The 22,461-nt window shown below is 38.7% G+C and overlaps 2 protein-coding genes across 2 annotated transcripts; one reads left to right on the forward strand and one right to left on the reverse strand.

Moving 5' to 3' along the window:
- Positions 1 to 857: 857 nt before the first annotated feature.
- Positions 858 to 5,248, forward strand: LOC133128713 (regulator of G-protein signaling 4-like). Its single transcript, XM_061242433.1, has 5 exons — positions 858 to 1,013; positions 1,420 to 1,524; positions 1,852 to 1,913; positions 3,610 to 3,776; positions 3,902 to 5,248. The coding sequence occupies exons 1-5, from the start codon at positions 970 to 972 to the stop codon at positions 4,136 to 4,138; spliced, it is 615 nt and encodes a 204-aa protein (XP_061098417.1). The 5' UTR covers positions 858 to 969; the 3' UTR covers positions 4,139 to 5,248.
- Positions 5,249 to 12,742: 7,494 nt separating this feature from the next.
- LOC133129142 (regulator of G-protein signaling 5-like) lies at positions 12,743 to 21,598 on the reverse strand. The gene is made up of 5 exons (XM_061243002.1): positions 21,483 to 21,598; positions 19,411 to 19,524; positions 17,166 to 17,227; positions 16,069 to 16,235; positions 12,743 to 14,955 (listed from the first exon to the last, which is right to left on the reverse strand). Exons 1-5 carry the CDS (start codon positions 21,524 to 21,526, stop codon positions 14,794 to 14,796), a joined length of 549 nt encoding a protein of 182 aa, XP_061098986.1. The 5' UTR covers positions 21,527 to 21,598; the 3' UTR covers positions 12,743 to 14,793.
- Between the last annotated feature and the right edge of the window lie 863 nt (positions 21,599 to 22,461).

Raw genomic sequence — 22,461 nt, forward strand, 5'->3', positions numbered from 1 at the left:
AAATATATATTTTTTGCTATGCTCTCCAGACCACCTGACAACTGTTCTAATTCTCCTTGTGACTTGTCTATCAACACATCTTTTTTAAACTTCATCATAGTTAAAACAAAATGAAAGTCATGTAAAACTACAGTAATGATGGTATACCAACAAAAAACAAATGTAATGCCCAAAGACAGATGGTAATTTTAAGTGCACACCCAATCATACAGCACACGAGCAGTGTTCACTGAAAACAATGATATGTGTTTACATTGCAATGTGGGGCTAGTTTTTGTAAACATATAAGCATATACCTTCGGGTTACACAATGTAGGCCAATTAACAAACATGATTTATTGTAAACTCTTCAAGATTGTAAACTGCAGCCAAGTAATGCCACCACTGGCTTATCTGAGGCTAAAGTATTATGAAAGAAAATTATACTAAAATCATACTAAAATTATTCTAATTCTAAATATACATTGTATGTACAGTATATCTGATTATTGGGTCTTGATTATAGCATAAGTTCAATATTCTTAATATATGCGCTATAAATATTCACATGCTCATCTGGCAGCACTGGGTGACCAAAGAGCATGCATATCTTACCTGGCCTGCTTTCCGAACACACTGTTTCAAATGGTACAATAGTACAGTAAGTGCACATGACTTCTTTTCATATATATACCGTATATACTTGTAGAACAATACATAATTATATGGAGAATAGATTCCTTACAGTAGTGTGCGTAGATTTTCATACTGCCAGTAGTTTTCCTGGCTGGAAGCAATAGCGTGCGTACAGAATGTGCCGGTCTGCCTGTGACATCATCGGACTGTTGGCTCGGGGCACTGCTGTTCAATAAAGCCACGGGAAGCAGAGGAGAGAGCAATGAGCTCTCAGCCACACTGCACTCCAGACTATAGGGCATACAGGACTCGCACACACTTTCTCTCCACTGCAACCCAACCCAGACAGGCGACATGTGTAAGGGATTAGCGGATCTGCCAGCAACATGCTTGAAAAGGTATGGAGAGTATTTTTTTGTTTATTTTCATAAGTCGTAAAAGTAAACGTAATCAAATACATTAATGTACATTCTTATATATAGTATCGTGCTCAGATTTTCACAATATTAATTATTATTGGCCATTATTTATTATAGGCCACTAGATAAAAAGTATGGCACTAATATAATGAATGCTTGTTACCCTGATGTTATATTTTCACATTGGTAATACTACATGATGTTTTGTAAAATACATAACAAATATATAATTTAGTTCAAGATGTGACATGAGACATAGATGCATGACTGACACCTGGAAAGACACTGTGCACTTGTTATCTCATATAATAATCATAACGTACACATCGCAGTGGTGGGTGTTGTAGTGTAGTTGTAGTGTGCTGATGTACTTTCTCTCACTCAGTGCCAAAGACATGAAACACTGGATTGGAAACCGGTTACAAAAGCCAGACAAAAGTGTCCTCAATGCCAAGAACAGGGCACAGAAGATGGCCCCTTATACAAAGAGGTGAATGCCCTTGTTCCACAGAGGAATTAAAAATAACTTGTGGTAGATGTTTCTTTTGTAAACCCAACACATTCTGCTTGTGTTTATGTAGGGACATGAGTGTGCTTGGCTTTAAAGATTAATTGTAATTAAATACCTGATCAATTATCAAATTATGAGATGGGTTGAACTGATTCTTGTCATCATACATTTTTATGCTCTTTTGTCTTATTTTCTCAGATACATCCTGATCATTTTAATACCCAGTGTTTGAGTGCACCATACAGATAAACTAAAAAATACTTGTTTGATTTGATCTCTAAATACATTTTTTTATTATGTTATCAGACCTGACCTGACCAAGGTACGTAAGTGGGGTGAATCTTTGGACATGCTGATTAATGATGAAGGTGAGTAAATACTCCAGGAACCAGCTAGGGTGTTTATTATCACTGTTTGGTTACTTTGTTCGGTACTTTTAGCCATACAACACATTAATATAGAGCAGGGATCATCAACTATGGCCCTCAAATGCAAATCCTGCCATGGTTTTCTTTTCTCCTGGGGAATTAGTACTGCTGATTGGCTAGACTGTCTTTGCACCTGACTGTCAGGAAAAGGGAGGTGGAAAACCAGGATTTCGCAGCCCTTGAGGATCGCAAGTTGTTGAACCCTGATATAGAGAAAGATGTATACTGTAGGATTTATGGTTGCAATGCACTGCCAAAATATTCTCATGTGACAATTACAGATAATAAACGATTTCAATGCTTTATAACTAAGGTGGGTAAATTAAATAGTAATGTTTGGACAAGCAGACATTCTAAACTTGGAGGACTGTCCAAATGTAAGAATAAAACAATATTTTAAAGTTGGACTCATCTAGAAATGATTAGGAGGGAGCACGTCATACTTGCCTGCTAATAATACTAATAATATTACTGATAATAATTATAATAAAAATAATAGCAACAAGAAAGGTAGCTTAGATTTGATTAGACTAAACAGGGGACAATCCCCCTTGGAATAATGCAGGCTTACATGCCTTGCTCAGGGCCCAACAACTGTGCTGAGCGTATCGTGGCTACACTGGGGCTTGAACTACCAACCTTCTGGGTCCCAGTCATGCACCTTAGCCATTAGGCCACAGGCTGTCTGATAACGGATAAGCCACCCAGGGTCACTTATATGCGATTTGATGTAGTCATGCCAGACAACGGATACCCTTCCTTCCCTGGGATACACTATAGGCGATTGTGCATTGTGTTATGGGGCCAATGGCCAGTCATATGGCACAGTGCAGATGTGATATCAGCCCATGGAGCCCATCGACGCTCCTAAACAGTGCCTTAACAGGAAGAGCCACTCAGCAGTCCCATGGCCGTTTGCTTAAATCTAGGCCTTTGCCTGCTGTGGCTTTTTTATTAATCTGATTATTTTTGTAATTACATTCAAATTCAAATTCCATAGGTAATGAAATACTTTTAAGATGCATGCATGTTGGACATTGAGATAAGACTTGGCCTTCGCTGAGACTCATTGAGAGACTGAGACTCATGACGGCCGTAGAGAGTCTCAAAAGGCCCCGGACGTGCGGGACGTGTCCACTTGCATCACTGGGTGGCCCCGGAGCACCTTCCCCCCGACCCCATACACCAGATTTACTCTGGCAGTCGCTCAAGCATCATTCATGTGGGGATGCTGTTTGAGCGCAATGACCCTCCTGAAGTTCCAGCACATTCCATGGCTCCCAGCCACAGATGTTAGCGCTTGCTCCCATTGTTGACAAGAGAGGATCACGTATAACGCTCATTCTCTCAATACAGCTCCCCACCAGCTAATCAATCAATTTTTCATCACTGGCAGAAGGGCTGGGGAAGCAGAGATGATTTATTGAATTAATCATAATTAATCAGAATGATGAAAAAGAACCTTGTGAAAACAAGCCGTTGGGAACCAAAGTACTATGGCAGTCAAAATGTTTCACTTACTGTAGAAAACATACTGAAAACTTACTTGGCAGTCAAGATATAGTTAGTGCATATTGATACAGACATATGCTAATTTTCTACCATGGGAGCTAACCTAAGTTTCACCCCCATTCAGCTGGTTTGAAGGCTTTTTCACATTTCCTGAAGTCTGAATTCAGCCAAGAGAACATTGAGTTCTGGACGGAATGTGAGGAATACAGGAGAATGACTTCCAAGAAAAATCTGTCCGATAAGGCAAAGGAGATCTACTCTGTGTATGTGGATGTTGAGTCTCCTAAACAGGTAAAATATAACAATGCAAAAAAGAAAAATTCAAACCATTATTTCAACATTTATTTAGTCATAAGAAATAAATGACTAGCCACCGTTTTCAGTCATATTAAAGCTGTTGCTGTGCCATCCATTAGGTAAATCTGGACTCTGCTACAAGGGAGAAGACTGGAAAGAACATGGCGGATGTCAGCCTGTCCTGCTTCGAGGACGCCCAGAGGATGATCTTCCTGCTGATGGAGAAAGACTCCTACAAACGCTTCCTCAAGTCAAGGCTGTTCCTGGAGCTTGTCCAAGGCTCGCGGGTGCCCATCAGTCACTGCGCTATGGAGGAGAGCAGCAAGCAGAACATGTCCATCTTGCTCGGCGCGTAGAGGCTCGGCATGTACTCACAGGCCATCGACAGCCATGCCGCAGACATAGGGTCACTACACCATCAGGCAACTCAATAAAGGGCATGCCAGTTTATGAGACCAGTCTTGACAAGGATTTCATTAATCCCAGTGACAGGGAATCCCATGACAGGAAATGGGAAGGTGTGAGCTTTGCAGAGGGGCTTGTGGGAAATTCCTACACCATAGCTGGAATGCCTGGTGATTTTCTGTGAGAGGTGCACCACACATCAGCTATTAAGAGTGGTTTATGCTACTTAAACTTGCACTAAATAAATGGACAGGGACTCCATTTTGTTTCTGTCCCCTTAATATTTTGGCCCAAAACAAAGGGCTCAAAGTACTCAACCTTCAAACGAACCATGTGCACAAAAAGAGGTTCAGAATCAACATGTAAAAACTAAACAAGCCGCTTTGGAAGATATGTTTAGTCATCTTTGTCATGTGTTTGAGAGGGAAAATACATAGTTTACTTTGTATTGTTCTGTGAGTGCTTATAAGCCACAGCTCAGGTATCGGATTGTACAATATCAATAATATGTACGGTATGATCAGCTGCAGTTTTTACATGTGTATCTTGTGAATGTTTTACATGATTACCATTTACATGCATGTTTGATTGTGTACCTCAATACAATATTCAATGATCTTGTGCAGCCCTCCATTTCTGTAACTTTAACAATCTATGTTATGATGACATACTGCACTTTCTTTGAATTATCATATGCACATTTCACTTTTGTAGCCGAAACTTTAAAATAGACAAATACAGTAGGCTTATACAGTGTGGAGTACTGCCTACAGTATAGCATAGTAGGCAGTATGACATACAGATACTATACTATACTATACTATACTATACTATACTATACTATACTATACTATACTGTATATTTATCAAGGTTTCTTTCTTTACATGAAAGAGATGTGACTATTTTGCTTTCTCTGTTAAATGTGTTGGCTCTCAGTTGTGATAGTAAAATGATTTATTGTAAATATACTTGGCGACCTTGGTAAGAGACCCTACAATGTGGAGCGAAGGTGCTACAGGCCATTTCCCATTAAAAATAAACTATCTACAAATGACAACAATGACCATGACCATTTATTTTTCCATTAAGCTGTTTCAAAGGAGGAATTTGATACATATGAAATATGTGTGAAAATGTCAGCAGCCTTCTTGAACTCCAGGATCATATGGTGGTGAATGTTTACATTCTCATGAGCACATAAGGTTAAAGGGTATGTTTTGATGGTGAAGCAACTTTTTGCTTGAAAACATGGTTGCTACTGTACGATCTATTCATTGTGGTTTAGCTCAATGAAGAGAACCCGATTTCCACTGTTTAGATGAATGTTTAGTAACAAGTTAATGACTTGAGAATGAGAGTAACCTATTCCGACAAAGCTACCCAGTAATGTGTAGAGCAAATCTGCTTTAGCAATACATTCATATCTCTGAGGCTCTACCATATATCCAAAGAGCTATCAACCGCATCAGCTGGGTTACTCAAGGCAAATCCCTCTGCCGGCATGTATAGTAAACCAAATATTTTCAGATTACTTTTTGTGATAAAGCTGTTTCAAATAAAGCTGACATATTGGTCTCTATTTTGTTAAGTAACTGAATTAAAGTGTTGCAAGATCTAAAGCAAATAATATGTTTGTATTTTTTAATCCAAAGCAATTTACAGTTGACCTCTCAGGATTTATGTGGTTTCAACTGTTAACTATTTTGGTCTCTAGTCCTGTTCATGCCTTGCAACTTGAGATTTCAAAAACAGTTTACTGAAGTAGAATAAACATCCCAGATACACTTCACATTTAATGGCACGTACATTCCCAGGATCTCTACTTCTGTTTTACATGTGCATCAGCCAGGGCTGCTCCATGGGGGTCTTTACATTTATACAAATTAATATATTGATCTTTTTCTGTTTCTCATACGCTAGTATGCCTTTTATTCAGTCTATTCTCATGGAATATATGTACCTTTGCACTTTGTAGAATGAAAAAAGACTTAAAAGAAATTTCTAATCCTACAAAAGTGCTCAGAAGTCTATGTATCCCATGAGACTAGGTGGCTTTTACTGGAATTTGTTTAAAAAATATGTCGATGCAAGTATCAATCTTATGATGTTTGTCAGTCCTTGTTAAATTTACTTTGTGGTGAGGTCTAAGTGTCTCAAGTAATGCGTGATGACTCATTCCTCTTTCTAGTCCTGGGAACGACTGTTGCATATCAGTACTAGACAGGGGTTACACTGCAGTTCTATCACAGCATTGTAATGCTTATAACACCTGTTATAAAACAAATCCCATGAACAAATCCCAAGTTAATTCAAAGCTGCAAGCTATCTATTAGACTAGGGTATGGACCTGAAAGTTAATTTGCAAGACAAGCTGAAATCAAAATTCACTTTCTCCTCAATTCTTCCAATTCTTCATTACCATATAAACGTGTCTTAAAGTATACATTCCAAAAAATGTATACAATTGTAATAGTCATATATTTTCACATCCTGGAAAACAAAATCTTACAAGATTGTCTACCAGTGTGTACATATGACTTATTACGTTAAATGTGTTTCAATTTTAGCAAATAATACATATTGAACTCTCTTTGTTTAAGTCACTTTGGTACACCTCTCTGGATATTTATTTTGGTTTCTAGTTCTGTTCCTGCCTTGCAACTTGAGAACTGTTTGCAAAAACAGTTCATTGAAGCAGAATAAACATCCCAGATGCACGTCACACTTAATGGCACATACATTCCCAGAAACTCTTGTTCCACCCTACTGATAAAAACAAACAGCTCAAGCTAGGTTTTGAAACAGCTGATAGGTGGCCGACCAGTTCAGACCAGCTCCATTGTCAACATGGTTTGAATGCAGCAACATTTGGTTGACACGCGATTGGAGAGCGTTCATACCTTTTGCTAAAGACAAAGACCACACTCACGGCCGCTACGTACCGCTTTGCTGCAGTTTTGAAATCAAATATCCAAGGGTGGTTTAGACTTTAAATGACTGAAGAAGAGGTACTTATTCTTAGAAGACGGCCGTGACAACTCCACCGGTTTAGAGTAGTGGTTCAATCTAATGGTGTCACCTTCTGCGTTCAAAAAAAGACATTTATACAATAATATATGGCACTGCTTGCCGTAAATACAACACACTTTATTGAAACTAATCAAGCATGAGGGTCCAGTGGGTTTGGGGAAAGGCAATCTTAATTTCTAAATACATTTTTCTTCATTACTCCTACGTTCTGTTGTTAAATGACGCTACTCTACCTCAGAAGTTCTGGAGAATTTCTCATCATGTTAAATTCCTTAAATTACCACCACCATTAGCAGACAATTCCTTTTAAAACCGCAGCAAAGATTGAGACTGGGCTTTCAGTCATTGTTAAATGTGAGGTCTCAAGAGTCCCAGGTTTTTACGATGCATGCATAGAGGGAGTGATGACTCATTCCTCATTCTTGTCCTGGGAAGGACTGCTGTGTAACAGTAGCAGAAAGCTTCTTAATGCTTATAACAACCGTCAATGAACACAATGTATGGAGAAAATGTAACAAAACATGTTAATAACTGGATAGCTAACATAGCTATCTTGTGACTAAGTGTGACAGAGTATTATGAAATCAGTCACAGGTTGAAATAGTCTGGCATGACTAAAACTATATTATCTTGGTATAAAAGGCATGCTTCAGGGTTTCGTGCAAATGTTAGCCATTCATAGCCCTCCGCGAATGTATCTGCGCGTCATATGCTCGACCCCTAAAGACACTCGCTTGACTGCACATTATCACCATAAATCATTTTTGACGATAAACAATTTATTGTTGTAAAATAAAACGCACGGGTGTGCCACAGGGTCTGCTGTGTTGTTACTTGACACTTAATCAATCAATTAAACCTGTCCATTACAGAATTAGCTCACCTCACCTGCTTTCTTTGGTCTGAATTGGCTGCTGATATTCAGGTGAAAACACAAACCACTGCTTTATCTGATATTTTTATACAGATCACCTTAACATGTTCTTAGGGTTGCCAGATTGGTGGGCTTACCCTAAATACACTGCACTTTCATTGAATCAGCAAGCTGAGCTTCAAAGGAAGAAAATGTGTGAGAATAAATATATTAGATGGGGGATTTGCAGGACTGTGTAAACAGGGGGAATAGAGAGTTCACATCATGCCACAGAGCTGAGCTTTAATGCTTGGGCTAGTAACTTTCACACAGACAGCTTAGGCAAAATAAAAACCTAATGACCTGGTAAAATGGCTATTTTAAACCCTGATATGTCATGACTGGATATGCTTCGCAAATACATGCTCTGGTAATTGAGGCGGTTTAAGGTGAAAATATCTGTAATGGTTCCGGTATTGATGCAATAAAACTGCTGAAAGGTAAGGTATATGTGCATTCAGTTAATGATTAGCCCTTGTTTACTGGGAGTAAATTTGAAGAGCAATGACATCTTTTTTGTTGTTTTGGATCTGTACACCAGTACTGTACATTGTGGGCATTGTACACAATTTGTGGGCATTTTCATCTATATTGGGTGAATTGCAGCCATTTTTATAAATCCTTCCCCCATTTTAGGGGGACCAAAAGTAATTGGACAAATGAACAGGCCTATACCTACATCCTGGCGAGTGTTCTTGATTTGCTGACAGGGTTGAGGGATTTGTTGAGGGTCTTTTTAACCATTGGAAGTAGTTTTCAGTCATCCATTAAGTGGTCTTCTGTGCTCTACTAGGTTGTTTGATATTGGTTACCTCAGCTCTGTGTGTATGCTCCCTAAGATCAATGTACAAACCACCCAATGTTTTGCCTATGTAACTGATCAATTTTTCAGCATCATGATAGGCTGCTTAACAAGCACTGACACTTTGTTCCTCATGCTAAGAGATAACAGTAAGAGATACCATATGCAAATGCCATTTGGTAGCTTAGTTGTGCAAGAACTAATGATGCAATTACACACAGCTGGCCAAGAAAGAACTAAGCAGCCAATTGTCCAGTTACTTTTGGTGCCTTAAAATTGGGGCTCTCAAACCAAAACAAAAACAATGTCACTGTCCAAATAATTATGGACTGTACTGTATGAAAGAAATGTTGTACAAAACGCAAATAGACTGACAGCCGTGCCACCAGTAGGCTGCTCAGTGGACACAATGAATTTTTAAAAACATTAATTTGGTGTCCAGTTTGGGGTTGAACATATTTCATTCCCACCCAAATTTGGAATGGCCAACTATCTTCAACAGCAGACACTTTTATGCCCGGACCTGCCATCAAAGAATGCAGACGTCCCCAGTTCATGAACATGGTGTCATGAGTCTGCTTTTCAACTTCATACACTTACTCTTACTCTTCAAGGGTTCAAGTTGCATCTATATGGTCACGCTAGGACTTGGAACTGTACTGTCCTCTAGGGTCCTCAACGCACTTGTCCCTGGGTTTGATTTGCACTTCACTGTACATCGCTCTGGATAAGAGCGTCTGCTAAACACCTGTAATGTAATATAATGTAATGTAATGTATACGGCTGATCAGAGGAAGACCTGGCAGTCCACTTGCACCCAATTGATCAGCTAGGCTCAGTAGAGTGACTCCTGTCAGGCTGGACCTTTCCAAATTGTAGGCGAGACAATTCCCAATTAAACATCCTCCTATGGAGCAACCGGCCACTGGTACGGTCCGGATTCGATCCAAGATCCTGGTGGTCATCCAAACAAAATATGTTTAAAAGGTATTTTTCCCCATTTTACTGAGGACCCCACGGGAACCATTCACAGACAGCACTGTGGGAACTCCTGATTTATAAAAACTGGCTTGATGATTAAAGGCCGACTCTCGTTTATTTGTGTTTGTTTACAGAAGCAGAATGCACATTTCTGGTAAATTAAACCAATAAAAAAGCATCCATTTCTGCCAAAGTCGTACATTAGCCAGTTGAGTGCCACAAATTTCAGATTATTTGGGATATTAGTTGCCATGTAGAACTATGTGGCCTAATGTGGGAAAAATCCACTAGTGTGGGGACAAGTGGACACAAAGCAGAGAACTGTAGAGTAGAGCCATCCTTCCTTCTCAAGCATAGCTGATGTACAAAGAACTTCCTCGCACAGAATGTCTGTTCTGCGCCCAGCTATGCCCTATGCGTTTGTAGCAGCTGAGGTGAACTTTCCATAAACATTTACTATGATGTCAATTTGATTTGTGAAGTTAGCAGTAAAGGCACGGGTTTTCCGTTTGGCTGTAGAAAACACAGTCCTTCTTCTGCATGTTTACTTTGAACGATGATGAAGCTTCACATGGAAGAAGAAGCTATGAAGAGGCATACTATTTTCAATTGACTTACTAAGTGCATTCAAACGTGTTTTGGAGCTCTATTTCTCCTTTCCAGTCTTTAATTTACAATGAAACATCACTCTGCTCCAGCATGCATTCTACCCGTGCTCAATGCTAGGAAGAGACAACACAGAGATTACATATATGTTAATCACTCATGGGAATGAATAAACAGCACCAGCAATTCAGGCAGTTCTTGTTGCATTGGCAACACATGTCACAACAATCAGTGCTGAATTGAACATGAGGATGGAGTCTTTTGTAGTGCATCAAGGAATGTGTTTATGTGGCAAATTTTTGCGCGTGTGAGACACTCATATCTGTGTCACCATCCACTGCAAATATGACAGATGGTGAGCGGGAAACGTGCCGACTCGTGTGTTTGTTTTTAAATCCTTGGTGACTTCGGAGCGGAAAAAGATGAAAATTAGTTTTCCACTTGGGGTGGGTGGGGTTGGGGTTGGTGGGGAAGGAGAGTTTCATTGCAAATTAGATATTAAAAATGAACGTCTTTGGAAACAAACAGTCTTGAATCTTGCGTGACGTGTAACTGGATGTGCAGGAAGTAACAAGGCCCCTTCACGCCTCTTTGTGTCCTTAGCCGAGGAGTTTAAAGGAGCATTCACCCGGGACGACCACCCGGTAGGAACAGACGCTGTCTCCAAGTAGTTTACTACTCGCTCCATTTCGTGTCCTCTCAGGTCTGTCTCCACTTGAGGAGAAGTAAAGGCAAAGTCACATGGCCCTTCAAATTTGATAAGAGTTTTAGAGCATTTGTAATCTGTGCAAAAATATTATTTGTTTAAATTGGAAGGGTTATATTAGGCATTTGTTTCCCAACGATTGGTTGGGACCCATTGGGGTAACAAAATACACATGACAAGTATAACTTGACAAATAATCAGTGAAATTCAACACTGTTACAGTTTGAAGTGCTTCACCTGTTATGCACAAATCTACATCTGACACATTTAAAAGCACACATTTTTATTGCATATTTGAATAAGTGACAGTTTAATATGGGTCGCAGACATATTCATTCAGTGGGTGGTGGGCTCAAAGCCTGGGGAAGCACTGTTGTAAGGCACAGCTAAAACATGGCTGAGGGGCTGTAACCTTATTTGGTGTCTGTATTTAGGATTCAGAATGTCACCTGCACCATAAAACAGGCCCTTAATCCGCAGCTTGCCAGGCATGTGCAAATCCGTCCGCTGAGAACGACGGACTTCACATGCGATTCGTAACATCGCATTTACCAGCAGCCATGATTCATTGAATAAACAAGGAGGGAATGTTTACTTTGGCAGTGCAGAGATGCTATGAAAGTTGACCCCTGTGACTGGTGCGTGATGTCAATGCAACTTACTCTCTCACAGTTCTTTGACATTCTCATCCCCGCTTCTCTGCCAGTTCACAAAGGTAGTGGAATATGAAAGTGTATACGTATGTAAACAGGTGTGTGCATTTTGATTATTTGCACTGAGACTATTATGTTTCATATGTAGTGTATGCAATAAATCTCTAAGGAATCTCAAGATTTGAGTGAAAAAGCAACAAGATCTCAGGTCACTGTGTCTGCTCTGCGTGTGATGAATAACCTTTAGCTTGGATCAATTAAGCATCTGAAGATAAGGTCAATCATTCCGCTAAGGAAATAGGTCAAACAGGAAAAAAAAGGGTTTTCTGTAGACAGCTGTAAGCTTTCACTCTTTGTGATCATATCCATAGGACATCAATCAGACCGCTGCCCTGATTTCTGGAGCTGATTTGACGGCCATAACACGCGCGATGGCTTTGGTTCCAATTCTCAAAGGTAAAAAGTACATAATAATTGTCCTTAAACTTCTAGCGGGAATAAGATATTCATCCGTTCTCTTCCTGAATTATGGTTGTACATTTTTGGTGACATCCTACCAATGTTTTGGATGGCAAAATCTCACGATTTGTTTTTATTTTCGTTTACCCCATTCAACTTTGACATTCACACCAGGTCTTCCGGCTTGTCTTTCTTGTTTGACATTCATGTGGGAAAAGAGAGATGAATGACCGTTTAATGTGGGGTTGGGGGGTGGTTCCATTCGACCGCAGTACTGTATTTGTGATGCACAGTAGGTTTTTGTGTTACTGTGTTGATGTCAATAATGATGCCAGCCATGGAGAATACAATGATGCACGTCAGACTCATTGCTGGCCACAGAAAGAAAATGACAAAATAACTGCTACAGTTTAATGGCAGCCAAAGATAAGCACTGCCTATCTCTTTATTCCCGTACCACCGGAAACAATTCTAAATCAAACTGTTGCAAATAACTTAACATAGATACTCAAAATTATTTGAGAGTATTTACATAAAAAAATAAATACATCTTGAAGAAAGTCATGTATCAATTCATCTTTATATTGTGGACTACAAGAAATACATGCACATAATGTGTATAATATACTTCTTAGCACTGGCTCTACAAGTCCTTGTTCAAGACAGAGTATTATGAAACACAACTGATTGTACCTTTTAACTGATATTACTTTGACTTGCAAATACAATTGTCATTTACCTTGTTTTTGTCAGCATAGACATTCCAAAATACCACAGAACAATTTATTTGTGCATGGGGATTATTGGTTTGACTGGAAAATAGTAAATATTGCTATTTTATCCACAGGGTAATAAAATTTAATTTAATTTGATTGATTCCTGATTATTTAGATTTCTGACCGGCAGAATTTTTTAAGAAATTCCTTTAATGGGACAAAAATTAGAACTGAGAACAGTGCTTATACGTATATATGTGTATATAATGCTTTATGTGATTAGAACATAATAATAAAATGAATAGTGTTTTATTGAAAATGAAAGCATATGAAGACTTATAATGGAAAATATGAAATAGTTCTGGCTTTCATAGTGTTACAGCATTGCTAAAATCTAGCGGGAAGGGGAAAATTCTATTTTCCTACAGTGAAGGGATTTCACCATGTATATAATCTCTTAGTTCAGTAAGATACTTATTATTACTGTATTAGTAATAATAATAATAATAATAATAATAATAATAATAATAATAATAATAATATTATTATTATTATTATTATTATTATTATTTCTAGTGTACTGGTATTTATTGTCATGAAATAACATACATTTGAGGGTCTTTTTGAGATTATGTGAAGCAGTATTCAAATAATAAAAAATGTCTATGAAATAATAAGAAATGTCTGTGCATTCAGGCAGCTCCTGTGTGCTATATGTATGAAAAAAAAATAATGACAGGAGCTGAATTAGAAAGAAGAAAAATAATCAGGGTCAACACAGTTATAATCTGTATTCAATGTACTACCAAAGTTTAGCTTTGAAAGGCGAAAAATGGCTTTTCTAAATTGAGGCAGGTACATAGAAAATGTTTACTTTGATTGTAGTAAAGGTAAAACTTTCCTCTCAGAAACATTGTATACATTTATATTAAGTTCCACTTATTGCTACTCTTTCCTTTGCACTTACTCTGCAGTGGTAACAATGATAAGAAACCATTACTGCAACCCTCAACTATTTCCACTGATATCATCTCAGCAGGGTCTACTGTGAATTATTGTGTATTTTCTTTCCAGCTTGTGTGTTTATCGCTTATCTATAAAGAATTGCTGGCATCTTGCCCAACAAGGTAGCGCAATGGTTATAGGATTAAACTTAACAGGCCATCTTTTAGGGTCTTGCAAATTTCCAGGGCTGGTCCCCCCTCTCCCCTAATTTGGATCTGTAATACCCTATGTATGAGGTCATTATTTGGGGTAAGTTCAACACAAGGTTGACACAACACTTTAAGAACAAGTACCATTTAAGTGCATTTTTGAAAGGCAAAAAAAAAAAAATTAAATTAATTAAAATTAGCAGGAATAAAAACATGGTGACTTATTCATAGACATTATTCTTTCAAATGTGGTAAAAAAAACCAACAAGTTTAGAAGATACTTCTGAGGAATTTGCATCATTAAAATTCTGACAATATATTCTGCCAAATTAACATTTTCTCATAAATGAAGGAGGGAAAGATTCTTAGATGTTTACAATTCCACTCAAGTCTTAAGGGAGGCTTTTAAACTTTGCTTAAAATGCAGTCAGTTATGTAACCTCATTTTATCAGTTTTATGTTTACTTGTAAATGGACAAAATCCTCCGGCAAGGACTTTCAGAGTACTCATTTTAGTAAGCCAATGAAGGTAAATTTAATGATTTTTTCAGGGGCTCAGCCAGTACCCTCTGTTGGGCTTCGTTGTTACTTGACCAGTTCTTGGTATATGTCTGATCTCAGAAACCGACCGAAGGAATCCTTTTCCATCAGGGCATAGACGCGTTTCTGAGCCAGGTCAAAAGTTGTAGGCAAGCCTGAAACCAGGTTCCTCAGAGTCATGTCCTTGGTGAAATGATCGATGTTCACCTGTCAGTGGGAAAGAAGTGGTTAGAGCAGACTGCACAAAACATTTTGTGCTATGGCATAAAAAAAGATACACACTGAATGTAGTTGCTTTTGAAAGCTACAAAGCATTTCCTGGTCCGTGTCGCAGCTCTAGATTTGATTTGACTGTGCCCCATTGCCACCTAGCAAGTGTGCTGTTTTCCATCAAAGCATGACTGCTGTGTTTTCATATCTATGTTTTCATCTATCATCGCCAGTATATGAGCAAAATCAGAAAATAATATTGTACAAATATTTACTGAGCTCACAAATAGACTCCCTTAAAGGAAAATCCATATTTTTGTAAGCAATGAGATATTTTACTTTACATTGCTCTGGAACAAGATGATTAGCCTGATTAGGTTAATGAGACTATAAATCCACTCTTGTGATTATATGATGGACAACATAACTGGAAAACAGATTTGGGGGCATAATTTAGCCCTTCCTTTAAAAACATATATCCAATATTTGTCTAGATATGTATTAGGAATTATAGCCTGTGCAGACTGTACTTTGGTTACCATACCAAAATTTTAAGGCTATTGTGAGAGTTCAGTTCAGTCCTTGGGAAGATACCTCCCCGATTTGCAGTATTCAGAACAACTACAGGGCAACCGGTAGCATAGTAGTTTAGGTACATGACTGGGACCTGCGAGGGCAGTGGTCCGATCCCTGGTGTAGCCACAATAAGATCTGTGCTGCCGTTGGGCCCTTGACCCAGGCCCTTAACCCAGCATTGCTCCAGGGGAGGATTGTCTCCTGCTTAGTCAACTGCCTGCCACTCTGGATAAGAGCGTCTGCTGAATGCCATTAATGTAATGTAATGCATTTTGTCTAAATTGACACCACGTACCATACAGTGGAATTTTTACAGTACCATTTTTAAAAGTAACATAGGCAGCCAAGCCAACTAGAAGCATCCTCCCTAAGCATTCATCTTGAGCTGGTCTCTGGGCTGCCAGTCACAGACGTTCCACTGGCACGTCCAGGAATTGATTCAACACTTTGGACTACACCACAACAAAAAGGAGCAATGTTTTAGCCGTAGCTGCTATTTGCGAGGCCCACATGAAGCCAGCCTTGAGCACAAACCTCTTTGGGAGCCTCTGTCTGAATGAAGTCCTCATAGATCTTTTTAGCTTTTGAGGCCATTTTCACAGAAGACTTGGTCTTCTTGAAGTCCTCACAAGCCATCCAGAACTGAACGTTCTCCTCGCTGAACTCAGACCTCAGGAAGCTCCGGAACGCAGCCAAGCCATCTTGAGTAGAAAATAATGGCATATACTTAATGACATCTATTCCCTTTGCAACTAAGCAAGCACATGTCATACTGTATTATTAATTTAGTTCTTAATTTTTTTGAAAACCCTCCAAGAGTTAAAACAAACTTTCAACAACCAACTAAATTACTAATATATACATTATTAGAAGGGTATTTCCTACACTCTATGGTCTTTCCTATGGAGTAATTAATTATAAAATATATTATTGATTACGTGTAATTGTCACTGTTGAAGTATAATGTGTGCAATCATGTCTATAAATCTTTAGGATTTGGATAAACATGGTAAGGCCTTCATCCAGGGGGGTGTACTTTGAAGGAGGGTAAACATACCCAGGGTTTACAAAACCTATTTTATTTAGCCATATCACAATGTGGTTATCCACTATAAAGTGCTTTTATATGTTTCAATCCAATAGCCTGAACATAACCAGGTTAGCCATGCAGTGTATGTTGCCATGACACTATACCCCGATTTAAAATAAGTTGTGATAAGGAAAATCCCAGGGTTAGACCTTAAGTTAGCCTGCTAACCCCACAATCTCGCTTTCCAGTACACCCCCAAGTGTATTAACCAAAGACACAGATAAGCTTACTCTTGTAATGCATTGAGAGAAATGGAGACCTTGTGGTCTACTATATCATTAATATCTGTTTTGGTTTCTCTCAGAGAAATTTCTCTCTAGACTTCGGCTTAATGTCTTGAGGTCTTTAGTGGTTAGTCAGATGTCAAGGTCAGAGCAGGGGGATCGAGGACAGAACTGCTAAGATAACGGCCGTGTGGTTGTACTCCCATAAATTAGACCCAGAAAGTCTGCAAAACAAGAATCACAGACACATACTATATACACACACATGCACAGTATGAACATGTGTGTACACATACAGACAGGAGAGCAGGACTTACAGCTGTTTATGAGCACTTTGTCCAAGGATTCACGCCACTGCAGTGCTTCATCAGGGGATGGCCTTTAAAAGAAGTCACAGCCGTCAGTTCAGCTCTGTGTATTATTATGTGGAAGAGGTATGGGGAGTATTCTTATCTCCAACAGTGATAGATTAAGTTGACGGGAAGGCCTGCTGGACTTAAATTCATATTTGTCCCTGACTGCATAATAACTTAATTTAAGTGGCGTTTCTCCTTCATACACTGCAATATATCTAGCACTAGAAATTTGTGCCTGGCAACAACATGTCCCTTTAGTGATCAATAAACTGCTTATCTATCTACTTATTAGGGCCAAAATGTGGATCATTCATTCACTCATTTGTTTAACATTACTACATAATTTATGAAGAAACTGCACCAACAACACAAAAAAAAATGCCATTGTCAATACCATTGATTTTATGACTCATAATACAAATTCTGGCGAAATTCTACATTCCCTGTCAGGTTTACTTTGGACTGGACATTGTGACAAAATGTAACTCAGTTCTAGGTCAAAGCCATTCAGCTATTTAATTGATCGTTTTGAGATGCTTTATCCTGTTTTGCCTTCGGGAGACATTCACGGTGATACAACAGTGTAATTCTGTTGCTGTGGACACATATTTCTCTTGCGCTGCATACGCGGTTTCAAGTCATTAGCATCAACATGCTGGGTCGATTTTCTCTGACAGAGTGCCCTTGACAAGGTCTTGGCCTTTTATTGATGTTTAAATTATGTGTGCCTGGGAAATAGCGTACATAGCCCGCTTATGTAAGCATTACGCAAGTTGATGCAATAGAGAGTATTAGACCGCATGTTTAAGGTCAGTCTGATCATGTTGTTCTAGTGGGACAATTAACCAGCTAACCAGTGCTGTCAAAACAGCGCTAAACTTCTCACACAAACAAAGCATGCAGCTAGTGTTCAATGACTGAAGTTCAATCCAATACCCTCTGGTTTACCACGTGTTTGCCTTTATTTATTAAGAAACATATTCCGAAACATGACATCTCAAATCAAAATAGATTAGTTGCATGGCTGTTCCAGAAACATAGCTTGAGCTGGCCAAACCATGTCAGGCTGGGAGCTGGTCTGAACTGACCAACCAGCTACCAGCTATTTCAAAACCTGTTTTTTTTCTTTTTCAACAGGGCAGCTGAAATGGGTTTTTCTTGACAATTATTACAAGTATTTTTGGTCGCTTAGCCAATTAGAAAACAGGTATTTTGACACTGCAAATGTTTTGGCAATGTCCCTGACTGATGACTTCATTTTTCACATTGTATTTGCAGAAACACCTGCTTTACTGACATTGACACTTCTTTGTTCGTTATGTTGAGAGACAACAGCTGCAGCCTCCAAATGCAAATACCAAACCTTGAATCAACTCTAAACCTTTTGTTAGCTTTCTAGTGCATGAACTAATGATGCAATGACACACTGCTGACCAAGAAAAACTGAGCCGCCAATTGTCCAATTACTTTTGGTCCCCTAAAATGGAGGGACTATGTAGAGTATAAAAAGGGCTGAAATCCCTGCAATGACCCAATATGGACCTAAATATCCTCAAATTGAAGCTGAATTTTAACCTCATATCCACTGCTTCAAATGCAACAAACATTGTGTCACTGTCCAAATACTTATGGACTGTGCTATAGTGGACTGGATAAATTTAATTAGGAATCCTGATAACTTGAAATGAAAAGTTAGCATAATATGTTTTTTTTTAAATTCATGTAATACCTGATTGTACACAGCAAAGTTACGATTTCCTGTACTTGGTTATATAAATGCCAAAACAATTCACGTTCAAACTGACACCTCTGCATGGATGAGATGAGCATTTTATACTTACTGTAGCTGATATTGTTATGGGAATTAATTGACATTAAAACGGTTGTGATTACCATTTTCCACCTATCACCTACCAACAATGCATGCTCAGATATCTAATTAGCACATCTTTTTTTACCAGGCTTGCTTTCATGTAGAGAGGGTAATTACAGATTGATAGGGTTAGTTTTAACACTAGTCTTAAATATAGATCCAGTGTACCAGCACACTCTCATGGGAAACTGAATAGATTCTACTTCTTAGTTGGGGGTTGTTGAAATAAATGTAAGATTGTGCTGGGAAGGGAGAAAAATGGCTTGTCCAGAGAAGGAACACAGTGTGATTAGACTGAGTCTGGCCTTGCTTTTGGATGTGTTTCATACTTACTTCTGTAACTTATCCGGTTTCTTCTCTGGTTTTTCAGGGTAGGGGATGATGAGGTCAATGGCATGTTCTGGCTTCTGGAGCAGAGTTCCCAATTTAGTCTTGATCTCTTTAGCTCTTCAAGAGACATTGGGGTGTGGGGTCAAGAACACAATGAAGCTGATTTAGAAAATGGTGACACATTTTCATGAGCATGAGCATGAGCATGAATAAAGCAATTATCTAACCTTTTCTGGTTTCTGGCCTGTTATAACTCACTGAATTGTTCTATTTATCTTACTGATGTGTAGGTCATTTATTGTACTGCACAATAGTTCCACGGTCTGCATGCAGTATATGACTATGAATAGAAGAAAATTGCATATTGTTTTTTGTATTGTAATTCTGAGAAAAATGATGCATTAAACAAGATTTAACACCACTTTCCACAACAATGGCTGCTTCAAGGACGTACTGTATGTTAAACACACACAAAGTATTATGATAGCTACAATAAAACACACTATTTTTTCTTTCTTATCAATATAATTAGATACATATTTATATGTATTACAAACAGTCATTATCATTGATCATACAGTATAGCATAATGACCTCTTTCAAAAAACAAAACAAATGTATTCACTGAGCCATAATGCCATGTTAGATCCTCTTTGGTAACAGTATTGATTCAGTAACAGCATAATATAATGTACTGTTTTCATCTCCCGGGCTACCATTCAGTAAATCATTGTGGTGATACTGGTGCACACAGTCATGACATGGGTAAACACTTTAAACCACAACATCTCTGTCTCCCACCACTCTCACTGTTTTTTGACGATACCTGTAATTTTGCCGGACTGGTTTCACAGATCTGCTTTATATTATTTCAGTGCTGCTGACCCCAATAACATGATTTCTTGTTCCAGTTTTCACACCTTCTGGGTTGAGAGTCCTGTTTTTTTTTCAGTGCCTTCTCGTGTTATAGCCACTGAGATACAGCCCCAGGGAAAATATTTATTTGATAGAATTTAAAATGTGGGTCACTTCTATACTGTAATTAACACAGTATATTGTTGTGCGTAAAGTCATTAAAACATGTCTTTAGCCTACAATATAATGAATAACGTGTGCTACCAGTGGTAAGTCACTATAATGGAGTAACATGTTTTTGTCACAATAAAATACTATATAAAAATGGATTTGAGTAAATTGCTGCTATTATAAAAATGTTGTAAATTAAATCAAAATAATTAATGTGTGTATTTTTGTGTGTGTGTTAACAAATTCCATTAATGTACCTGAAATGTCCTGGTAATGCGGAAAGTCTCGATTAATGCATTTACCGGTTTTTGTCTCTAGCTCAAGCTTGGGTCGATTTCGTCACTCACACCATTCATGAATGAGAATCATCAAAATATCCATTATCAGCATAAGGGACTGCAGACTGCGTGGGAGACGGGAAACTTTACTCTGCTGAGTAAGTTTAAGAAAAGCTGCTGCATACGCTCGCCATAAGTTCTCTCCCAGAAAGTGGCTCTCCGGAGCGCAACTGTCCTTTTGCGCTGTGCTACATTCGACTGCTTTGTCTGCGTTCGAACCATTTCCCGAGAGAGAGCCGTAAACCACAACTGTCAGGTGTTGTGCTTCGTAGTTTTGATAACAGCGATGGATATCGAATTAATTTTTGACACTAATTAAAGCTCAACATTCATGTTGTCTTAATGCAAATCAATGTGTAACTGAGGAAGGACAGCTTGCTTTCTTGATTTCGGATTCTGCTTTCTTGAGCGCAAACATGTTTAGCCAATTTATTACACATACATTTTATGAACCTAAATAAAAAAGACAACAGTATGTTTTGTTGCATTTACAAAAGTAGTAATGTCCTTCGAAAATGTTTAGATTTAACACTCAATTTTCCACATGCTATGCCCAGCAGCAGGCAATGTACAACTCCAGGAGAACAACATCAGGCATCCTTTGAAGAGTGAAGGGGAAGAATGCGGGACCGAGAGAGGTCGAAACACCCGCGTAATTCCAGCCAAACCAAAAGCCTTCCGAGGAAGGAATAAAAAGGAAACATCTCTCACCTTTCCAGACATGTCTGGGGCAGTGCAGCCAATCCTCTGCACATTTTCTGTAGCCTTCACTCTTTAATATGGAAACCTTTAGTCCCCTACCACCAGAATGGGATACGTAACTTTCATGTATTGCTTTTTTCTCTGGGCACTTGCTGTTATATAGAGATCTGTTTCTGGCCTGGGGCCAGGAGCTCAGCCAATCAGAAGTTGAACTGCAACCACAGGCAAGGGAGTGCGTAGATACTTTTGGCGAGATGCAGGCTGTGCATAATATTTCTGACATCACCATGTAGCTCACATTTTTGGATAAATGACAGAAGTAGACGCACAGTCAGAGCATTGCCCCCTTGACTACACAAACCAGAGACTACCATGTAGTTAGCCAATGACATATTTCACAGGGACTCAGCCTTTCTCTATCTTTGCATGTATGGACATATTATGAGTTATGCATGATAAAATATGTGAATAGCAATCATATCATGAGCTTAGAATAAACTTTCACTTGAGAGTCTAAAGACTGTATATACGTACGTATATACTTGAACAGTGGGACACAAAAGCGATCTAAAAAAGATTTGCTTGTTCAAAAGAAAGTACTAGATGGGACAAAACAGGACTACAAGTAACTAATCCGGTTTTAAATCCATATATCTCTGAAATGCTTCAGCCAGTTGAGAATGGCATCAATGAAGACTGAGCATAATTCAAAATTGACTGAAAATGATCCAGTGCCATTATGGCTTTGCCCCGGGTTATCAGCCACAGTTAATCAATGATATCTGTTGATCTGATCTCTTTTATATCGACATTGCACTCAGAGGACCAGGGGCTTGTGCTGTGCTGTGCTGATTATTTCTGTGAAGCAGAATAACTCCAAAGGAGAAAAAAAGGTAAGTAAGACCAGATGGATGCAGTCAGAATACCTGGGGGCAGAATTAATTTCAATTTGCTAATTGCTTGCAGAAAGGGGTGGGGATTAAGTTGC

This window comes from Conger conger, chromosome 5 (assembly GCF_963514075.1).
Source record: "Conger conger chromosome 5, fConCon1.1, whole genome shotgun sequence".
Lineage (NCBI taxonomy): Eukaryota > Metazoa > Chordata > Actinopteri > Anguilliformes > Congridae > Conger > Conger conger.

Bases quoted from the DNA above. Each gene is read 5' to 3' on its own strand.
- LOC133129142 (XM_061243002.1), bottom strand. From the start codon at position 21,526: ATGTGCAGAGGATTGGCTGCACTGCCCCAGACATGTCTGGAAAG. The intron at 19,525-21,482 runs GTGAGAGATGTT...TGTCTCTTGAAG, and splicing joins CCCCAGACATGTCTGGAAAG to AGCTAAAGAGATCAAGACTA. The intron at 14,956-16,068 runs GTTTGTGCTCAA...TCCCACTGACAG, and splicing joins AGACAGAGGCTCCCAAAGAG to GTGAACATCGATCATTTCAC.
- LOC133128713 (XM_061242433.1), top strand. From the start codon at position 970: ATGTGTAAGGGATTAGCGGATCTGCCAGCAACATGCTTGAAAAG. The intron at 1,014-1,419 runs GTATGGAGAGTA...TCTCTCACTCAG, and splicing joins CCAGCAACATGCTTGAAAAG to TGCCAAAGACATGAAACACT. The intron at 3,777-3,901 runs GTAAAATATAAC...GCCATCCATTAG, and splicing joins ATGTTGAGTCTCCTAAACAG to GTAAATCTGGACTCTGCTAC.